The 18,871-nt window shown below is 43.8% G+C and overlaps 2 protein-coding genes across 29 annotated transcripts in view; one reads left to right on the forward strand and one right to left on the reverse strand.

Moving 5' to 3' along the window:
* Positions 1–400: 400 nt before the first annotated feature.
* Fam217b (family with sequence similarity 217 member B) lies at positions 401–8,841 on the reverse strand. 13 transcript variants are annotated; one of them, XM_087197523.1, is made up of 4 exons: positions 8,701–8,841; positions 6,260–6,368; positions 6,067–6,152; positions 401–4,666 (listed from the first exon to the last, which is right to left on the reverse strand). In XM_087197523.1, exons 1-4 carry the CDS (start codon positions 8,766–8,768, stop codon positions 3,526–3,528), a joined length of 1,404 nt encoding a protein of 467 aa, XP_087053649.1. In that variant the 5' UTR covers positions 8,769–8,841; the 3' UTR covers positions 401–3,525. The 13 variants fall into 13 exon arrangements, with proteins under 13 accessions (XP_087053649.1, XP_087053650.1, XP_087053651.1 ...); XM_087197524.1 differs by having other exon boundaries at positions 401–4,651; positions 8,701–8,839; XM_087197525.1 differs by lacking the exon at positions 8,701–8,841 and adding an exon at positions 7,962–8,020 and having other exon boundaries at positions 401–4,958.
* Sycp2 (synaptonemal complex protein 2) overlaps positions 7,507–18,871 on the forward strand; it is a 98,845-nt gene continuing 87,480 nt past the window's right edge. For 13 of the 16 annotated variants that reach the window (XR_015445950.1, XR_015445951.1, XR_015445953.1 and 10 more), the window contains exon 1: positions 7,507–8,110. Coding sequence is in view for 6 of the 16 variants with exons in the window: in XM_021255186.2 (XP_021110845.2) it covers positions 7,507–8,110 (604 nt within the window). In the remaining 10 variants the exon portion in view is untranslated. Of the gene's footprint in view, positions 8,111–13,241; positions 13,420–18,871 lie in introns of those variants that run through there. The other 3 variants (XM_021255184.2, XM_021255187.2, XM_087197512.1) reach the window with 2 other exon arrangements.

An 18,871-nucleotide genomic window follows, 5' to 3' on the forward strand; every position in this document is an offset into this window, starting at 1 on the left:
GAAGCGAGGGGCCTTTCAGGGAATTTGCAGAAGGTGCCCCACAACCCGATGACTTTCTGGAAGGAAACCTGACTCACTTCCGGATGTGCAAGTTAAAGTTTGACTTCATTTTAGCGGACGTTACTTTACTGTTGTGCCAACTGAATTTGCACCCTGCTCACTTACCTACCCTCAACATCGTTCGGAAGGTAACGAGGACTCAAGAAATTTGTACCAGTGCTCCTCTGAATGTGTCTACCAATCTGAACCTGTGCTCTGGGCATGTACAAGGCTTAGTGCGCACAGGAGTCGGAACAAAATTTCATCGTGGGCAATTCTTTGAAATAATCAGGAAGAAAATTAAAGACAAACTTAGAAAGAATTGCATAAAAAGCAAAAAACCATGCCAGAAAAATCCAGGTTCTTTTTCTACAGTTTAATTGAGCTCAAGGAATGAAAAATCCAAGTGCACAAAAACTTGCATGAATTCTCTATTACATAAAGAAGCAAACATACAATCATGATAGCAAATAAACATGCTGAATATTTTCAGGCTATTTTAAATAGTGCCCTGTACATGTACATAAATAAATAATACTGTTTCTCTGTTACCTTTAAATACAGTACCACAAAGTTTCATTATTTTCATGTAATTCAAGTAAATGAGCATAAAGGAATGAGGAAATAGACGATATTTATATCATTTATATTATTGTTTAGCAACAATTCTTATTTATTCCTAGAAAGTAATCTAATAGGCCAAAAAACTACTACAAACCATCTTCCTTTTAGAGTTAGCTGTATTAAGACCAATGGTATCATCTCCACATTTTGTCATAGGCCACAAATCAGTTACAAACCTTCAGCTCATTTAATTATTTAAAGATTTGGAAAACAGGCTAAATTTAAACAAAGCAAAGATCGATATATTTTTATAGTCTATTTTTGTACTTTTCTACAACTTTTTCCCTTAACTGAGTCTAAGCCTGAAATATTCTTTTTACATTCTTTTTGGGTTTTACTGTATCTCAGATTGTTTTAATTGGTTTAAATGCAAGGTGTATGTAAACAACTCCTCAGAAATGAGAGGCACTTCTTGGAAATACAATGACTCTTGTCACCAGACTAGCAGAACTCTCTATGGTTTTGACTTGATGAACTAAATGAGTTCATGATTCAACTTTCCAACACGGCCTACTTCAAAAAGGCAAGATTCTTATCTGCAACATTTGGTTCCTTAAGATGTGTTAGACGTGTTGTCAGAGATCATAAAATTAAAATTGTGTTTAGTTCTGTAAGAACCTAACTTTAAAAATAAATTACTAGGAGCTCTGATTCATTCCATTACTAACCAGTTAAAATAAATGACCAACCTGAGGCAAGAAGTAAACAAGCAACGTCACTTTTTCAGGCTTTTTAAATGGTCTGAATAGGTGACATTATGCCTATTCCCCAGATTAAACCAGCCTCAATTAAGAGCTAGGAACAAATGCATGAGGCATAGTCTCGAAATTTCTTAATCGTAACGATCTTCAGCTCAGACACATAAAAGGCAAGGAAAAGAAAACAACATCCTCACCCATTCCAGGCCTCCGAGAGTACCCGCATGGACGCCAGCACTCCACATATCATCTTTAGTATCACTGTAAGTAGCGCATACAGATGCAAAGGTGTATAATATCATGCTCGCAAATACTTACTGGCCATGAAACTTCATAAAGAGCTGCATAAAACTCTAGCAGAGAATCCTAAGAGAAGTGCCAGCCACAAGTAAGACACATCTGTGCTACAGGAGCAGGGTAGACAAGGGGTGCACAGGCACCAGGCATGAACCACAGAAAGGAGAATTAAGAATGGTGTTACATTTTCCAAACACATGGCATACACTGAGGACAAAAGTTAGAGTGTATTTGAGGACTGCGGAACCAGCACCTACTATACACACATCTTTGTTCACATTAAAAGGTGTAAGGCCTTTCTACAAGAGCATGCTGTTTGCAGCAGGCTGGTGCGAGAGGTAAGGAATGTTAAGGGAAAATCTGCAAACATCTCAAAATAAAGTCCTGAAAGAAAAAGTCTACCATAAAAAATGTCATATGTTGTTTACTGATTAAAATCTGATTTTAAAAAGGTATCTTACTATACAATCTTGGTGCACTGTTCCAGTCACAAATGTTTCTTGTCCTTGTGCAGTGGGCAGCAACAGTCTACAGGCCATTATATACTTGGAAAGGCAACATGTCAAATTTCTCATTTACGCCGAAGGTGAAAAGATAGGAACAGGGGTGTCAGCAACAACAACAAAACCCACGGTAATTGATTAAAGGGATCCACTACTCACGAAAACACACTAACAAGAAGTAGTCAACCCAAGGTTTTGAAGATAACAAGTATCGACAGAGTGCTCACAGCACAGCTACAGGAACAAGTGGATGTTATTTAGAGGCAGTGAAGGACATGCGCGCAGGGAGCAGGAAGCCACAGAGAAGCACAGCCCGCAACTTCGTCCATGTCCCACTGCCCTCCACCTGGAGCTGTGTCCTCCTCTCCTGCCCTTGTGCCCCACAAGATAAGAAAACCCTGCTCTTCCAAACTGAAACAGACCCTTATTTCTGACTAAGGACAGCAGGATCTGAGTCCCAAGGCAGTAAGTAACTAAACAAGTGCTGCATCTGACTAGTTTCCGTGTTTCTAGCTTATTACAGACCCTTCCTTTACAACTTCTGAAAGGTGACTTCCTTCTGCTTCCTCTTCAGAGAAATTTTAGGGCACCACATATTTCATTCTTGCCCTGCCAAACAGGAATATCCACACTGAAAATTATTTTAATCTCAGTTTAGAGAACTCAGAAGTGGACTACACAATCACCTCTGCATTTAAAGTATCTTTTAAAGAGAGAGAGAGAGAAAAGCATGAAAATTCTCTATGCCATTGTGTCTACTGAGTAAGTAGCTCAGCTTTAAATGACGGCCCAGAACAGAAACTCACATAATTCCTAACTCTGGAAAGAACCGACACTTCTCCTTGGGCATAAAGTGAACAGAAATCTGCTTGCAAAAGGAGAAGACATGGTGGCCAGAAGGGCCTGATTTCAAATGCCAGGATTGCACATAATTTAAAACAGCATGCACTGTTTTACAGACTTATGTGCAAGTGAAAATGGGGAACTAAACCGCCAGTTTTACAAAGACTGGCTGGCATTCCAGAAGTCTCCTTGACTCCTCCCCTGGAGTACTGGTGTTTTAGTCCTTACACCGCACATCACTTTGGTTACTTTTTACCCAGTGGGCTCTCAAATGCTTAAGACTATCAAAACAAAGACACTGAAAGACACCTCTCCTTGGATATAACTCTACCACCTTGTAATGGTGAAGACTCTGGACTCTGAAAAGACCTCTCCTGGGGGCAGGGGTGGGGGGTGGGCGAGCGGTCCAAACAACTTCACTGGCACTCGTTTCGAAATGTCTTAACATTCGCAGCACTGTAGCTTCTGGGAGAGCTCCAGTATTTAGGTATCTGCTGGTCTTCGCAATTCATCGTCAGATGTTATTTTAATTTGTATGAGTTTTGCTTTGCTCCATTTGTTTTGAGTTTCTTCTCACTGGATATTGTTGTATGAGCACAGCTGTTTGCAGTCCCCTTTTTCTTAAGATTCCCATGTGCTTGTGTTCTGGAAGAGTCCAGAATCGTTGCTGGCTGTTCGGGAACTCGGATATTCCCACTGGCTTCCAGTTTGGAGCTGCTGTCGCTGCAAGAAAAATCCCTGTGCTGCATCTTGGTGCTTTTACTGGATTTCTTTTTCTTCTCTTTAGTCCTCATTTCGGGGGTTTGCTGGAGGGGATGTAGCCTGGTGCTGGCCTCAGGGGACCTGGGGGAGGTCTCAAAGGCGTAATAGGATGGACGTGTTTCTTCAAAGCGAAAACCTTGCTTTCGTGCAGGGCCTGACTTTGAAGCCCCTTCCAGGTGAGGCAGCGGCTTGGACAGACCACTCGCAATTAGTTTACTTCTCCCAGGACTTTTCAGAGCCCCGGGCGCCCCCTGGGCTGCCAGAGGTCGGGCCTTGGAGCCCTTTCCCTTCTCACCTTGTACAGTCTGGATCTGCAGCCACTCGAGCTGAAGGAGCCTGTTGATGTACTTCCCAAGGAAGCCCCGGGCTCGGGGCTCGGCCTCGTACTCTGTGTTCAGAAGCACTGCCATCTCCCGGAGGTTCCACGAGCTAAAAGGGGGTGGCAGGAAATCGGGGTAACAGTACTCGGGCTTGGCATGGCTCTGACTTGGGTGAAGATCGAAGTAAATTGGGTCGATTTCCTCAGCTCGAAGATTTAGATCTGGCGGGGTGAGGGGAGGAGGAGGAATCGGCATCCGCTCCGAGTCTGACAGATCACTTGCACTGTCCTCGTCAGCACCTTCCTTAATAATTTTCATTGACTGGAAGTCAAGAAACAATTTGTTCCCTGAGGCTCCCTGGCACATGGAGCTGAGTACATTCCCTTCTGGTTTTCCTTCTGGAAGAAAGCCTTCTTTAAGTTTCTCTGCAGCTGGTTGAGAGACGCCCACAAGGCTGCCTCTCAGCCCGGAAGACAGATGAGGTACTTGGGATTTACTATGTCTTTTTCCTGAAGAATCCTTTGAAAGTTGTACTTTATTCCAAGATGGCCCAGCATTCATATTGCTATGAAAAAGAAAACTGCAGTTCTTTTACTACATATGACAAAAAAATGTAATCTGGCTATGATTAGAGAAACGGAAAAGAATCCTCAGGTTGTACTTTCCGCTATTACTGGGCACTAGAAAAGATAAGACCTCCAAATGCCTTTCACAAGTAGTAGTTTTACAGAACATTTTCCGCATAATATTCTACACATGAAACAGAGTCCATGTGTCAAAAGTAGATGTATGGATCCTATTTGACACTGAATATCAGCATTTGGGAAAATCAGTAGCAGATCATAGTCTGTGTAACTTTAGGCCAGCTGTGTCTAAAAAACATTAATTTGGAAAAACTTTGTTATAGAACTCTTGGTCCATTTCATTAATGGTCAACATCAGAAATAAAACCCACAGCTTTTTTTGTGTATATCCACTTTGAGTTAAATGTAAATATAATGTAAAATGCAAGTTTCACACTGTTTAATCAGTGACTGATGGTGATTCTTGAGCTAGCTAAATTCTTAATATGTAAAAGTATATCATATATGACTTCCACCTTAAACTCAAACCTTATTAATATGCGTTCAAATAGGAAACACTCAAGACAACTGCGTTTAAAAGGATAGAAATAAAAGTCATATGGTACCATTATAATTCAATATGAATGACAAATAGAATTAATTCTATCTTGTGAATGGCAGACAAAGAGCAACAATGAATATTGTGTGCATTACCCGGATAGCAGTATATTCTTTCTGAGGTAATATAGTCTGAGGTAGAATCTCACATCAGAGATTAGAAATTGAAAATGCCTTCTTTTTAATTAATTTACCAAGAACAAATCATTTCACTAAGCTTAGCAATTCTTCTCTGTAACAGAAGTCAGGCAGTGTGGCTAGAAATGGGTGGCAAATATGCTTTCTGGAAAGCTCAGAAATCCACTTGCCCAGTAATTTCACCCCCACTAAGCAATTATTTTAAAATGTGTTACCCTTAATAAATATAGAGTATGTTAACCATTGCCAATAGTACAAATGAGCTCAACAAACTTCAATGAAGAAATGAAGGAATGGCCACCATCAAGAATTTACAACTAAGATTGTTAAAACTTTTCTTTACAACTAGCTGTCAGTGTACAACCATAAAAAACAACTACTAGCAGTATCCCTTCTGTATGAGATGAAACCAATATAAAAAGGTGATTAAAGACTTGCACAAAATTGCAGATTCTGCTAGCTGCCAAAATCATGACCTCTGCAAGCTATGGACAAATGTTTTTAAAGCTACTTTGTCCACTCATTTATGCTAAGTGAAAAATATTAATGTTTATTTTTTATCCAAATACATATTTTTTCCAACCACACATATTTAGCCTGCCTGAAGAACTGAGGAAGGATGCCTTTGGCAAGATGAAGAAGTTATGTAAAAACTTTTTACCTGTTTTTCTGATGAGATTCATTCACCCTACTCCTCTTCTTGAAAAAATTACATGGCCGATCATCATCAAAAGTTTGATGAACTGTCTAAAAAATAGACATCCAGTAATAAATACTGTGAATACACACATATAAAACATACAAGAAGAAAAAGGACAAATCTAAGTAAGATGTTCCCTGAAAGTTTACATCACCTTTTCTGTAGTGTTCAAAATATTCTTGCTAGATCTGTTGGAATATGACAACGAAGAAGGTGACTTCTTTACTCCTTTTATATTCGCAAAGTACTCAGCATCACCAGAACTAGAGGCAACAGAATACGGACAGTAAGTACTGATCACACATGGTCCTGTTTCCAGTACTGGGCTGGTTTTGCACTTATGTTTTTTCCACATTTGTACACTACTGAAACAGTGAAGTTGTGACTATACAGTGGTTAGTTCCCTGAACTGTAAAATATTACAGGGGGAATATTGTCTTATATTTACAATTTAGTCTTTTTGGCTTGTTTTCCACAGCAGTTGTTAGCTGTGTGACTCTTACCGCTGTGAATAGATACCATTTCTTTTTCTCTCTTTCTCTATACACACACACACACACACACACACACACAGGTGCAATTTCCTTGGAAATAATAGGAGAAAATAATATGAGGAAGTCTGGGACATCAACTAAAGACAAGCCTTACTGCAAAGCTCCCATGTCCACTCATTTATTCATTCGTCCAACACATAATAGAGGAGTGCTCAGAAAGTGGCTAGGATTATGCACAAGTCCCTCCTCCCATGGAATTTAAAGTAATAGGGAATTGTCTCATTGAATTGTCCTGTCTTCCCTATCATATTAATCCATTAAATGTCACCAATAAATATACTGGTATATTACCTCATTTCTCCAGGCTGAATTTGACTGGAAAACATCCTATTAATACATGTTACATACTGTATGATGGTCTCTCTTTGTAAACTTTGATCAATTATACCACAGACTGCAGATACTCCTACATCTGAAGAGCCTAGTCCAGGTGCCCCCACTAGAAACTGAATACTTCTCTTTTCCATAATATCCCCTGCCTCTGTAAAATTAAAAATAAGTGGAATTATAGAAGATTCTGTCCTGAAACGTCCCCGTACTTCCCCACCATAATCACGTAAGCTTTTTCAGTCAGCTTACATATGATGGCAAGAAAAATCACAAACGGCTCCTCACAATTAGTTGTAGCAGAAACAACACACCTGACTTGCAGGTGTAAGAAATGTAATTTATTAGCCCTTTTTCATTATTGTGGTTTTCTTTCTTTGTCCCCTGGACAGTAAAAACAAACGTCTGGAAGGAATGCCTGGGCTGAACTAAACTTCCCTCCACAGCGCCCTGGGAGTCTTTCCCCTGCTTTCCACGTGACACCCAGGGCTGTGGCCTCTCCCGGAAGCTCCGGGGCGAAATGAATGCCTGCAGGGCCCTAAGCGTGCAGGGAAGTCGTCTCCGTGGAGCTTCCAGCTTCCACAGAAACGTCCCCGACCCCCAGGAGGCTGATTTTGGCAAGGACAGGACTCATTGCAGGGCCTCAACCCGCTCCAGTCTCCGCCCCGCCCGGGAGCCGGCTGGCCACTGGGCTGGCGAGGCCTCGTGGGTCGTGTGGGCCAGACGCTTCCCTCTGCGCGGAGGGCGCCCGGCTCTGGCTGCGGGTCCGCGACGCAGGCAGCAGCTGCAAGCCTGCCTGCCGCTCGCCTGGGGACCGGCTCCCCGGAGGCTGCGCCGTGCCGCCCTCGCCCTCGCCCTCGCCCCAGCCCGTGCCCGCCCGCCCGCTCCGACCCCGTATACACTTCCTCCGCGGGCGCAGACACCGTCCGTGAGCGGCGCGCACGACCCCGCAGACGCAGCAGAAGCCGATCAGACCTGTGGCGAGGCCGCAACCCGCGAGCCCTCAGCGCTGCCTGGCGACTGCAGCGCGCTGCGGCGGGGCGGATCCCGCGGCGCGGCGGCAACGGGCGCGTCACGGGGCGGGGCGGCCGGCCGGGAAGTTGCGCCCCGCTGGTCACAGCCTCGTAAGTAACCGGGGAGCGGGTGGGAGGGGCCGCCTCGGGACGCAACCTGCCCGCTATCCCTCCGGGGAGCAGAACTTGGGGCGCAGGGGCCCCGGCCGGCTGCGCCCGCGAAAGCTTGCGTCTCGGGAAACGACTTCTACCGCTGCGGGACACGAGGGCTCAGGAGGCTGAGGCCGGCGGCGCCCGGTCCCCGGCGGCGCCGACCCCCCCAGAGGCGGGACATGTCCGCGGGCCGGGGCCTTGGCTGCCTCTCGGACCTGGACGGTGGTGTGGCCCCGGAGCGCCGGCCCTGTCGGCCACCGGGGAGCCCGGCCCCTTCCCGGGCCCCGGTGCCCGCGCCCTCGGGCTGCGACCCCCGGCTGCGGCCTATCATGCTGCGCCGGGCGCGCTCGCTGCCCAGCTCCCCCGAGCGCCGGCAGAAGGCGGCGAGCGCCCCGGGCGCGGCGTGCGGGCCGGGCTGCAGCCGGCAGCTTCGCGTGCGCTTCGCCGACGCCCTGGGCCTGGAGCTGGCACAGGTGAAGGTGTTCAACGCGGGCGACGACCCCTGGGTGCCGCTGCACGTGCTGTCGCGACTCGCCATCAACTCGGACCTGTGCTGCAGCAGCCAGGACGTGCAGTTCACCCTGCGGTGCCTGGTGCCCGACTTCCCGCCTCCCATCGAGGCCACCGACTTCGGCGAGCGCCTGGGGAGGCAGCTGGTGTGTCTGGAGCGCGTCACCTGCTCGGACCTGGGCGTCAGCGGCGTGGTGCGCGTGCGCAACGTGGCCTTCGAGAAGCAGGTGGCGGTGCGCTACACTTTCTCGGGCTGGCGCAGCGCGCAGGAGGCGCAGGCGCGGTGGCGCGGGCCAGCGGGCGCCCGGGGCAGCGAGGACGTCTTCGCCTTTGGTTTCCCGGTGCCGCCTTTCCTTCTGGAGCTTGGCTCGCAGGTGCACTTCGCCGTGCGCTACCGAGTGGCTGGTGCTGAGTACTGGGACAACAACGGAGGCCGCGATTACAGCCTCACATGTCGCGACCACGCGCTGCACATGCCTCGCGGGGAGTGTGAGGACAGCTGGATCCACTTCATCTGAACGGCGGGCAGCGCGTTTCCCAGCCGGGGTTCAGCTCTGGGCTGTGGTTCCTACATATGTACCTGCACCTACCGGAGTAGCCTGCCCTCTCCTGTTTCCATCTGCAATGTCTCTCTCCTCTAGTGTGAAAGTGCCCTCAGGTGGGCGAAAGGCCGAGGAGGGCAGGAGTGCACTGGGGGCGGGGCTGGGGTGAGGGAGGTGAATGGAGAAGGCCCAGGCTGGGTTTTGTTTTTGTTTTTTCAAGACTCACCTCCTGCTAGGGAAGCCTTTTGCATGGGGCCTGAATCTGTCTCTGTGAACGTAGTTATTATTTATTATTGTGCCCATTGTGGTTACCTTCTCAGCAATATTCTGGATTTAATGAGCATTCGAAAAGTCCCGTTGCTTGTTCATGCCCATTGTAAACAAAATGTGCAGTGTGACCTGCATTCCAGTTCCCCAAGGCAATCCTGCCCGGAACAAGGAAAACCTGAGACTACATTTGCTTGCCAATGTCAGTACCCTTCTAATAGTGGAAACTATTAATAGGCAAGAAATGTATTCCCATCACTCATCACACAGCCATTTCTAGGCTTTGAGGCTGCTCTGGTTGGGCTGCGTGCCTCCTACATCTACAATTGGGAAGAGAGAAAAACTTCAGATTTTTCACCTACCCAAACAGTCCTTTCTGAGTAGTCGTTCCTCACATGTCATGCATTTCTATTGCACGTGTTTGAGGAGTGTGTGTCTGCACTTCATCTGGTCATTCTGTTTAGGTTTTCAAATACCTAAATATTTTAAGGAACCTTGCCTTAAGTTATTTAAATTTTCAGGTGGCTATAGAGTTTTGGGCAACAGTTCCCTTTGCAATGACCTTTTTGACGATTAAGGTGACTTTTTTCTGAAACATCAGCAGATTCCAGCATTCATCTTTCAGAAATCCAGTTACTAAGTGGAACTAAAAGGTATTTTCAGCATTAGCCAGAACATGGGAGGAAAATCACAAATTTTGTACTTAGAGGTTGTTTTAAATTGTATCTATGTCGGGTTTATCAGCTGCCAATTTTATTCTTCGTGCCTTCAGATAGGAAAATTTCTAGCACTTTCTGGACTTGTTTCTCAGTTTTAAAATATTTTTTTGAAACCTCCCATCAGGGAGTCAAGACCACCGTGCGACCACCGTGCTACCACCGTGGTCTCAGACAGCAGGTGCTAGAACGGCGGCATGAAACGCCAGCCCAGGTGCACAAGATCTCCAGGACGTGAGGAGTGGTTATGATAGAACTGAAGCCAGAGCAATGGATTTCAAGATAGCTGTCGCCAGTGAGTCACCTCCACGTTTCTGAGTCCTTGTTGCTATTTGTCCAATCAATATCAAAAGATGTATTTTGCCTTTTAACCAGCTTGTTTTGGGTCATTGTGACCTTTTTGTTTTTCAAATTAGAAGAATGGGAATGGCTTTCTGTGGTACCTTTTAATCTAATGAGCACTGAATTTTGATTTAAAATATTGTGATTCAGTTGCAGAGCATTGGCTCTGGACTGTGTTCTACATTGACATGCAAGAGAGAGAGAAACCTGGTTACATTTCCTGCTGCTCACAGACTGTCCAATTAGGTCAGCAAGCCTGTGAGGGCCTTGGCTGCTCTGCCTTTGGCCCTGCACAGCATGCAAGACTATTCAGGTACACATTCCTGCTGCCAAATACATAGTTTGATGGCCTGGAGAGAATCTCATCATCTGCGTGGAAAGTCTCTTGCCAAAAAGGTTCTGGTCGTAGAATATAATGTAAATGCTCTATCTTCAAAATTAAGCGAACCTCAAGGTGCCTTTGAAATTGAAGTTTAAATAGACTTGCCTGGTTGGTAAAAAGCTCTAAGCCCAAGGAGAACTTTCAGTCCCTAAAACACAGTTATATTGCTTGACTATTTAAAATTTTACAGTGGACTGTGCAATAGGTGGGTTATCTCCTTAAATGTATGTAATGTCTGTCGTTTGAAAGAATTTTACTCAAGCCTAAGTATTAAAATGTGTGGGCACAAGTGTGTTTGTGTGTGTGTGCTTTATTAAAAAGTGGAGTCTCTTTTTGTGGTCTAATTACAGAAGACTGTCTTAAAAGCTGGACTGTTTAAATCACTTTGCCCTTAAGTCTTACCTTCTCAGATCACTGATAAATAGAGGCGCATGCTAAAAACAATAAATTGTGTGGTTGTACCTCAGTGTCAGGAGTAGATTGTGTATGTTTTTGAGAAACTGTAAAACTTTATTTTAGGTCAGCGTTACAGATGAGGACAGGTCTAAGAAAATGCAGGGGTGCCGACTCTTGTGCTTCTTACAGCACAAAGTGACTGCTGTGTGTGGGATAATTAGTGTGTGCCTGGCTTTCCACCCCTTCCCCCAGCTGTGACCCTGAGCCAAGTAGGAAGCCTTGTGCATAGTGGAAGGGAAGGAAACTAATTACTGTGCTGTGCTTTGTGTATTTGATTTTAATTAATTGTGGAAAGTATGCTACTTCCTGACAATAGCCCCATTTTCTTGGCTGAAGAGAATGAAGCTCACAGAGATTTAAAAAGTTCATCTTATGACCCACAGGTGGTAGGTGGTACTTTCAGCGTTTAAACCTATGCCAGACTACTTTCTGTCATGTGCTCATGAATTTAAGTGAAAAGTGCTAGGGTGCAGAATCCTTGTTTAGAATGTGAGGCCCTTGGTTAAATCCTTGGCACTGCAAAAATAATTTCAATTGAAAGCCAAGTTCTGATAATTGTTGATAAGATTTTCTTTCACATACCATAATCTGAAACTTTTAAAATAACTCAAGATTAAAATGAGTGGGATAATTTTTTTCTCTCACATTGTTTTGTAATTTACTGATGTTTACTAAATAATTCCTGGCTTGCTAAACACATAATTTTAAAAGTTTTAACATTTTTTATCACTACTAAAATGGCAAAATGAAATCACAACTTTTCATTTAAAGGATATTAATAAAATTCACAACTATGAACTCTAAATTTAATGGAGGAAACTAGATATAAAAATTATAGAAATCTGTCAGTTGATGAGGTTGAATCACCCTATGATCTCACACGTTGCACTATAAACGCTTAAAATGTTTAAACTAGTAAAAAATTTAAATATATAATCCACCCAAATTCCTGTAGACTGCATATGCAGTTTGTAAACTGAATTGAAAAATTAAAACCTCTACTTAAATTCAATGAGGCAGTTACAAAGTTTTCAAGAAGTAACTCAGCTAAATGAGTATTTTTTAAAGAATTTTTGAGAATTTGTTATTCCATGTGATTTGATCCGCTGTGGTCTTCAAATGGAGTTATTCCCTGTATTTTCCTAAGTGACTTAGCACTTCACGTTTAAATCCTAATCGGTTTTAGGTGCCAGGGGCCCTAGGTATTGAACCCGGGGCCTCCCGCATGCCCAGCACGCGCGCTCCCGCTGAGCTGCACCCTCGACCCCATATAATCCAATATTTTAACACAAAGGTTGCCTTTTACATAGGCTCTGGTATGTAACTAAATAAAAAACTTGGATCTGGTGACATCTGTACTAGCCTAACTCAGGAACGCGTCCGACTAGGGCGCCCCGAGGCCGGATAACCGGGAGGTGGCTGCGCAGCGCGACCCGCAGGGGCAGGAGCTCAGGGCGCGGCCGCGAGCACAGGGTGGCCTGGCACAGGCGGCGCCTCTCCCCGCTCAGCTGGCACGGCCGCGTCCAACCCGGGCACCGCCCTCAGCCAGGCGCTGGGCAGGGCGGGGTCCTCAGGACCGCGGGCCACTGCGCTCCAGCAGCCGGGTCGTGGGTGCGCGCGGCTCAGCGACCCTCGTCTAAGGCGAATTCGTCCCCGCTGCGCCCCCGCTGGCCGGGCAGGGCCGAGCGACCTGCGCTCCCGACCCACTTGCAGCTCGGTCCGTCCCGGTCCAAACCGCGCGTGCCCGAGAGGGGCGGTGCGCCCCACCCGCGAGCGCAGCCCGGACGTGCAGCGCGGCACGTGGGGGGCGGGACCCGGCCAGCTGGCGGCGCCGATTGGCTGTGCCAGCTACCGGACGCGGAGCTGATTGGGCGGGTGCTTCCCGCCTTCTCCCAACCAGGGCACGGCGGCCTTTGCTGAGGGAGCATACTTGACGCCTGGCGGCGGCGGTGGCCATGACGGTGGCGGGTCCTTGGCCTCGCGCGGGACCCTCTTCTGTTGTTGGGCTGCGCGGAGCGGCCAAGGGGGCCTTCTCTTGACGGCAGGGCACAGGTATGGAGAGCGCAGCTCCAAGCGGGCCTTGGGGCCGGGCGGCGGGCGACGACCGTTGACCGTTGAACGTTGAGGCGGGCCCGTTGTGTAACGGCCGCGGGGCAGCGGTTGCGAGGCCTCGGGCGGGGCGGGGCGCGGCGCCCCCAGTCCGAGGATCCCGCTCAGGGTTCGGTCAGGCGGGACAGCGGCCTGGCTGCTGCGGCCGGCTGCGTTTGGCGGGCGCTGTCCCGTGGCCGCCCGCCTGTTCGCACCCCGAAACCTGCGGCCGCGCGCCCGCCCACCCGAGGGTGCAGAGCGTTTCTCCGGTCCAGGCGCGCGTTTGCCGTATGCGTGCAGCCCTGGGCGGAGAGTGGGGCCGCCGCCACCGGATCGTTTATTAGCTTTTCCTCCTAAAAACCAAGTCCCTATATGGACGCTAATTTCTTTTCTTGTTTCCTTCGTTGATGACTTTTTTTGCAAAATTAGACTAGAAATTAAAACCTCCTTGTGAGCCTAACGCGCTTCTTGGCCATTTTTATCTTTGCTGTATGTCATGTTTCAGGGCATTCTGTAAAATACATTTCTTCCAGTTGTTTTGGTTGTCAGCACAAAAGTTTTTTAAAAATAGCACTGGGTTGACCTCCCCTGACAGCTGTTGGTCCCAGAGAATGAGTATAGAAATCTCTACAATGTATTTTAAGTAAGGTTTTAAATAAAGTTTTTAAATTATGAAATGTCTCAATCTCCACTTTCACTGCATCAAGATAGAAAAATATGTATAAAGCTATTTTAATGAAGATTGGCAAAATATCTAAATAAATGAATGTATTATGAATATTTGCTAATGGGGTGATGATTTTTGAGTAATAAAGACCTACAATAATTTATACATTATATGAATAAATATATTCCATACTTTTTCTCTTATTTAGGAAAATCGCTGTCATGGTAAAATTCTTTTACCTATTTTGTGTTCTACTGACGTTAATGACGTAAGGATTTAAAATACATTCTGAATATACCAAATTTGAGTATATATTTATAGAAACAAAGTAGGTGTCTTACCCTCCCCTTGCTGAGACACAGTACTTGACACCCATAGCATAGAGGAGGAGAGATTTCTTTTGGCTCGCAGTTTCAGTCCGTGGTTGGCTGGAGGAGGCGCAAACCATGGTAGCCAGGAACCATGGTAGCCAGGAAGCAGAGAGCAAAGGGAGGAACTGGGGACAACACACCCTTCTAGGTCACACCATCAGTGACCCGCTTCCAGATAGGCCCCACCTCCTATCAGCATGTTCACCTACTGGATTCTTCAGTGGATGAATCTGCTAATGAGCATAGCAACCCTGTGATTCAGTCACCTTCCACGCACGTGAAAATTTGGTGACATTTTAGATCTAACCGTAACAGTAGATGTAAAAGTTAATTTTATTTTAAAATTTTGGGAATATTAAAATTCTCTTATTAATATTAACCTTAAAATATTCAAATAACACTGAAATTGTTTTGAATAATTAAATCTTACTACTTATTTATTATTTGGTGGGGGGGGTCGAACTCAGGACCTTGCGCTTGCAAGGCAGGCAGTGGAACCACTGAGTACTATTTTTTTTTGGTACCTGGGATCGAACTTGGGTCCTTGTGCTTGCGCAGCAGGTGGTGAAACCACTGAGATAAATCCCTGGCCCATACTACTTATTTTTATAATGACAAACTTAGTCGTTTGTGATTACTTGCCAGCCAACTGCTATCAACAGAAACTCACTAGGAAAGCATTTAAGGTTAAAAAAAAAAAAGAGTTTGCAGACCAGGAAGAAGCCTCCTTGACTAAAAAATGAAATCCCCTCTAGAGGAACAAAGAGAGGCTGGCTTATGTAGAGGAAGATCTTCCCCAGCTTCCTATTTCAGTATGCTTATGCAAATGAGGGATCCAAGTGTGCTCATTCCTGATTGGTTTTATGTAACTATGGTATGCAAGGATACATTCCTGATTGGTTGACATTTACATATGACTGAAGGTCATAGTTCCTTAGTTAGGTCCCAGCAGCAAAATTAGACGAAGGAGTTTTGGGAGAAGGAAATCCTTTTATCAAGGTTGTTGGGACAAAATGTCCTGGTAAAAGCTTCAGAATTTAACTTGTGATCCTTCTAGAGTACATATGTGACCCCACAATCAGCAAATGGTTATCAGGATCTGTTATTAATTTTATTTTTTAATTATGTTTACTGGTACAATTTATATATATATATATATATATATATATATATATATATATATATATATAAAATGAGCGAAACATTCATCATATGGAATTTGTGCCTGTATATGACATATCTTACTTTTTTCCATTCCCCTCCCTTCCCTTCAACACTTCTCCTTATTTGAAAAGCTTTGTTTCTATTTTATCTTTCTTTTCTTGTTTTTTCCCTTTTCCGTTTCTTCTTTTCCCCCCTCCCCCCTCTCTAATGCCCTTTCCCATTTGAAATATCTCTTATTCTATATTATCTATTATTATAATATCATATCTATTATACATTCTGGTCCTTGTTTACACTTTCAGTTTCTCACAGTAGAGAAACAATGTGATATTTACACGTGTGTCCAATTTATTTCACTTAAGAGTATGGTCTTTAGGTGCATCCATTTATCTATAAATGGTTCAAGTTTATCCTTCTTTATGGATTAGTAGTACTTCACTGCAGAAAAAACCCACATCTTCTCATCCATTCATCTGTTGATGGGCATTTGGGCTGTTTCCAAGACTTAGTTATTACAAACTGTGCTGATATGAACATGCGTGTCACTGGTATGATGCTTTTAATTCTTTCCAGAAGATACCAAGAAAGAGAGTAACTGGGTCAAATGGAACCTCTGGTCCTAGTTTTTTTGAGGAATCTCTGCACTGATTTCCACAGTGGTTGTACCAGCCCACACTCCCACCAACAGTGGAGAAGGGTTCCTTTTTCCTCATAGCCCTGCCGGCATATTATTGGTTGATTCCTTGATAATAGCCATTCTTTCTGGAGTGAGGTGGAATCTCAGAGTTGTTTAATTTGCATCTCTTAAATGACCAGTGATGTTGAGCATTTTTTTCATGTATTTATTTGCCATTTGTACTTCTTCATCTGAGAAGTGTGTGTTCATCTCAGATGCCCATTTTTAGATTGGGTATTTACTTGGGGGGTTGATTGTTTTCATTTCTTTAAATATTCTAGGTATCAATCTTTTGTCTGAGGAGCAGGTGTCAAAAGGGTTTCCCACTCTTGGTTGTCTCTTCGCTCTGTCAGTGGTTTCTTTTGCTGTGCAAAAGCTTTTTAATAAGATGAGATTCCACTTATTGATTCCTTGTAATATTTTCCATGAAATTGTTCATGAAATCTTTGCTTACCTATGTCTTCAAGACATTCCTATTCTCTCTTCCAGCAGATTTAGTATTTCTGTTTTAGATCTTTGATCTGTTTCATTTTTAGTGCATGGTGAGAGGTGGGTTTTGGAAAGCCAGTTTTTCCAGCACCATTTATTAAAGAGTCTTATCTTTCTTCTAGGGAAGGTGTTTGGCCCCTTTGTCAAAGATAAGGTGGATGAGTGTGTTTGGAGTTGTTTCTGCATCTTCTAATCTGTTCCATTGATCCTCAGGTCTCTTTTTTGTTTTTGTTTTTATTTTTGCCAGCACCATTCTGTTTTTATCACAGTACCTCTGTAGTGTAATTTTAACTCAGGTATTAATTTTAGAGCCATTTAGCCACTTGGAGCCCTTCCTGGAGACTCAGCTTTTCTTAAAGTTCACACTACTATTGTAAAAAGTCCGTGTTACCTTCTTGAAGATTATGTCTAGCCTTACATATATATAAAATTATACAGTAGGCAATATTATAAAATGTTCCTCAGTCACCATGTACAACTGTTGCAGGTTACTATTTTTTCATTTGCTAGTATTTCTAGAGCTACAAATTGAAATACAAAATGAAAAAAATGAACATTTGCCACTGTTAGGAATTACTTCATTGTGGAAGAATCAACAGCATTCTTGCTCTGCTAAAGGACAGATTTCACCATTCATTAATATTTCTTTTTTCTTACATAAGCCCTTACATTGGTCAAATGCTACTTTCATTCTGAAACAGAGACTCAACTGTCAGCATTAGCAAAACCTACAACCATTTTTATATTCAATTGTGGTATCACATTTCCTCCTACATTGGGATCCCATTCCCTCCCTCCCATTAATTTTTTAATTGAAAATTTCTAATATACATAACATAAAATAGTGCAACTAATTGTAATCCCCCACTTTCAAAGGCATAGGCAAGGGAAGTGTTTCTCTGGGCATGAAGACTATGAAATGTATCTGTGGTTATAGAACTAGCTGGGCTGCCGCTAAATCCTGGATTCTAAGTGAGTAGAGATACTGTGTACCGTACTTTTTAGTGAGAGAGCATGGGAAAAAGGGGAGGAGGAGATTGAGAGAAAGAGAGACACAGAGCCCATGGCCAGATCTCTTTTGCTCTGTCTTAGGGTGGTAGTGGTGATTGAAAAGATATACTTTATGAATGTGTACTAAACCTGAGGCAACAGAACAGGGTAAATTGGAGCCATTGTAGTATCAGTATTGTATAACACAATTGGCTTATACACTACTCTCCATCACTTTTTTTTTTCTTTTCTTTTCCTCATTTGGTTCATTTTATTCTCTAGTCCCTATCGACACAAATCATCCATGTTCATATATCCAATATATGTATTCTGCCTGCTCTTTTTAATACAAATGTACACAAACATCTGTAACAGTATATAGCCTTTTATTGCATATAGTTTAAATTTTACATAAGGGCTTTCTGTATGTCTCATTTTGCAGCTTTTGCTTTTACTCTGTATTGTGTTTGGGATGTACTATGTTCTGAGGTATAGATCTTGTTAATTACATAAAACTACTGTATCCAGTTATATTATTATACCACATTTCATCTGTTTATTTCCTCCCCTGCAATACTGACATAGAGCAATTTTCAGTTTCTTTTTATTAGAAGCAATAAATATTTTATACTTCCTTTGTACTTTTGAACTTCTCTAACCTATGAAATTAGAAGTAACCTACTGTGTTATATAGTATGCAGATTTAAAAACTTGTCCAAAACATACCATAAAACTTTTTTCAAAGTGCAATTATTTATTCCCATAATTTCCTGTTTTCTTTCCCAGTCTTTCTCTTAGTAGTTTTTAAGCATTTACTTTTTACATTTAAACAGTTGATTTATTTAGAGTGTATTTTAATGATAGGAGATAGAGCCCTGCCTTTTTTTTCTGTGATGAGTCAGTTTCCCCAATACCATTTGGTGACTGCATTTCCCCTTCTAATTTGCAAAGCCATATTATTCATGTGTATATTTCCCATATAGAGTTGGGTATAAACTGCTGTTGTTTCATTTTATTGATCTGTTTTCTGTTTTTTCACATTCTTAACACTCCAGTTTA

This window comes from Heterocephalus glaber, unplaced genomic scaffold, assembly GCF_053883595.1.
Source record: "Heterocephalus glaber isolate CG9 unplaced genomic scaffold, H.glaber_assembly_v1.0 deba00001673, whole genome shotgun sequence".
Classification (NCBI taxonomy): Eukaryota; Metazoa; Chordata; class Mammalia; order Rodentia; family Bathyergidae; genus Heterocephalus; species Heterocephalus glaber.

Excerpts from the sequence above, each read along its gene's own strand:
- Fam217b (XM_004840980.4), bottom strand. The coding sequence starts at position 7,126 with ATGGAAAAGAGAAGTATTCAGTTTCTAGTGGGGGCACCTGGACTAGGC. Across the intron at positions 6,369-6,950 it reads ATTCAGCCTGGAGAAATGAG|TTCTGGTGATGCTGAGTACT; the intron begins GTAATATACCAG and ends TGTTGCCTCTAG. Across the intron at positions 4,667-6,066 it reads GAATCTCATCAGAAAAACAG|TTTTCTTTTTCATAGCAATA; the intron begins GTAAAAAGTTTT and ends AAAGAACTGCAG.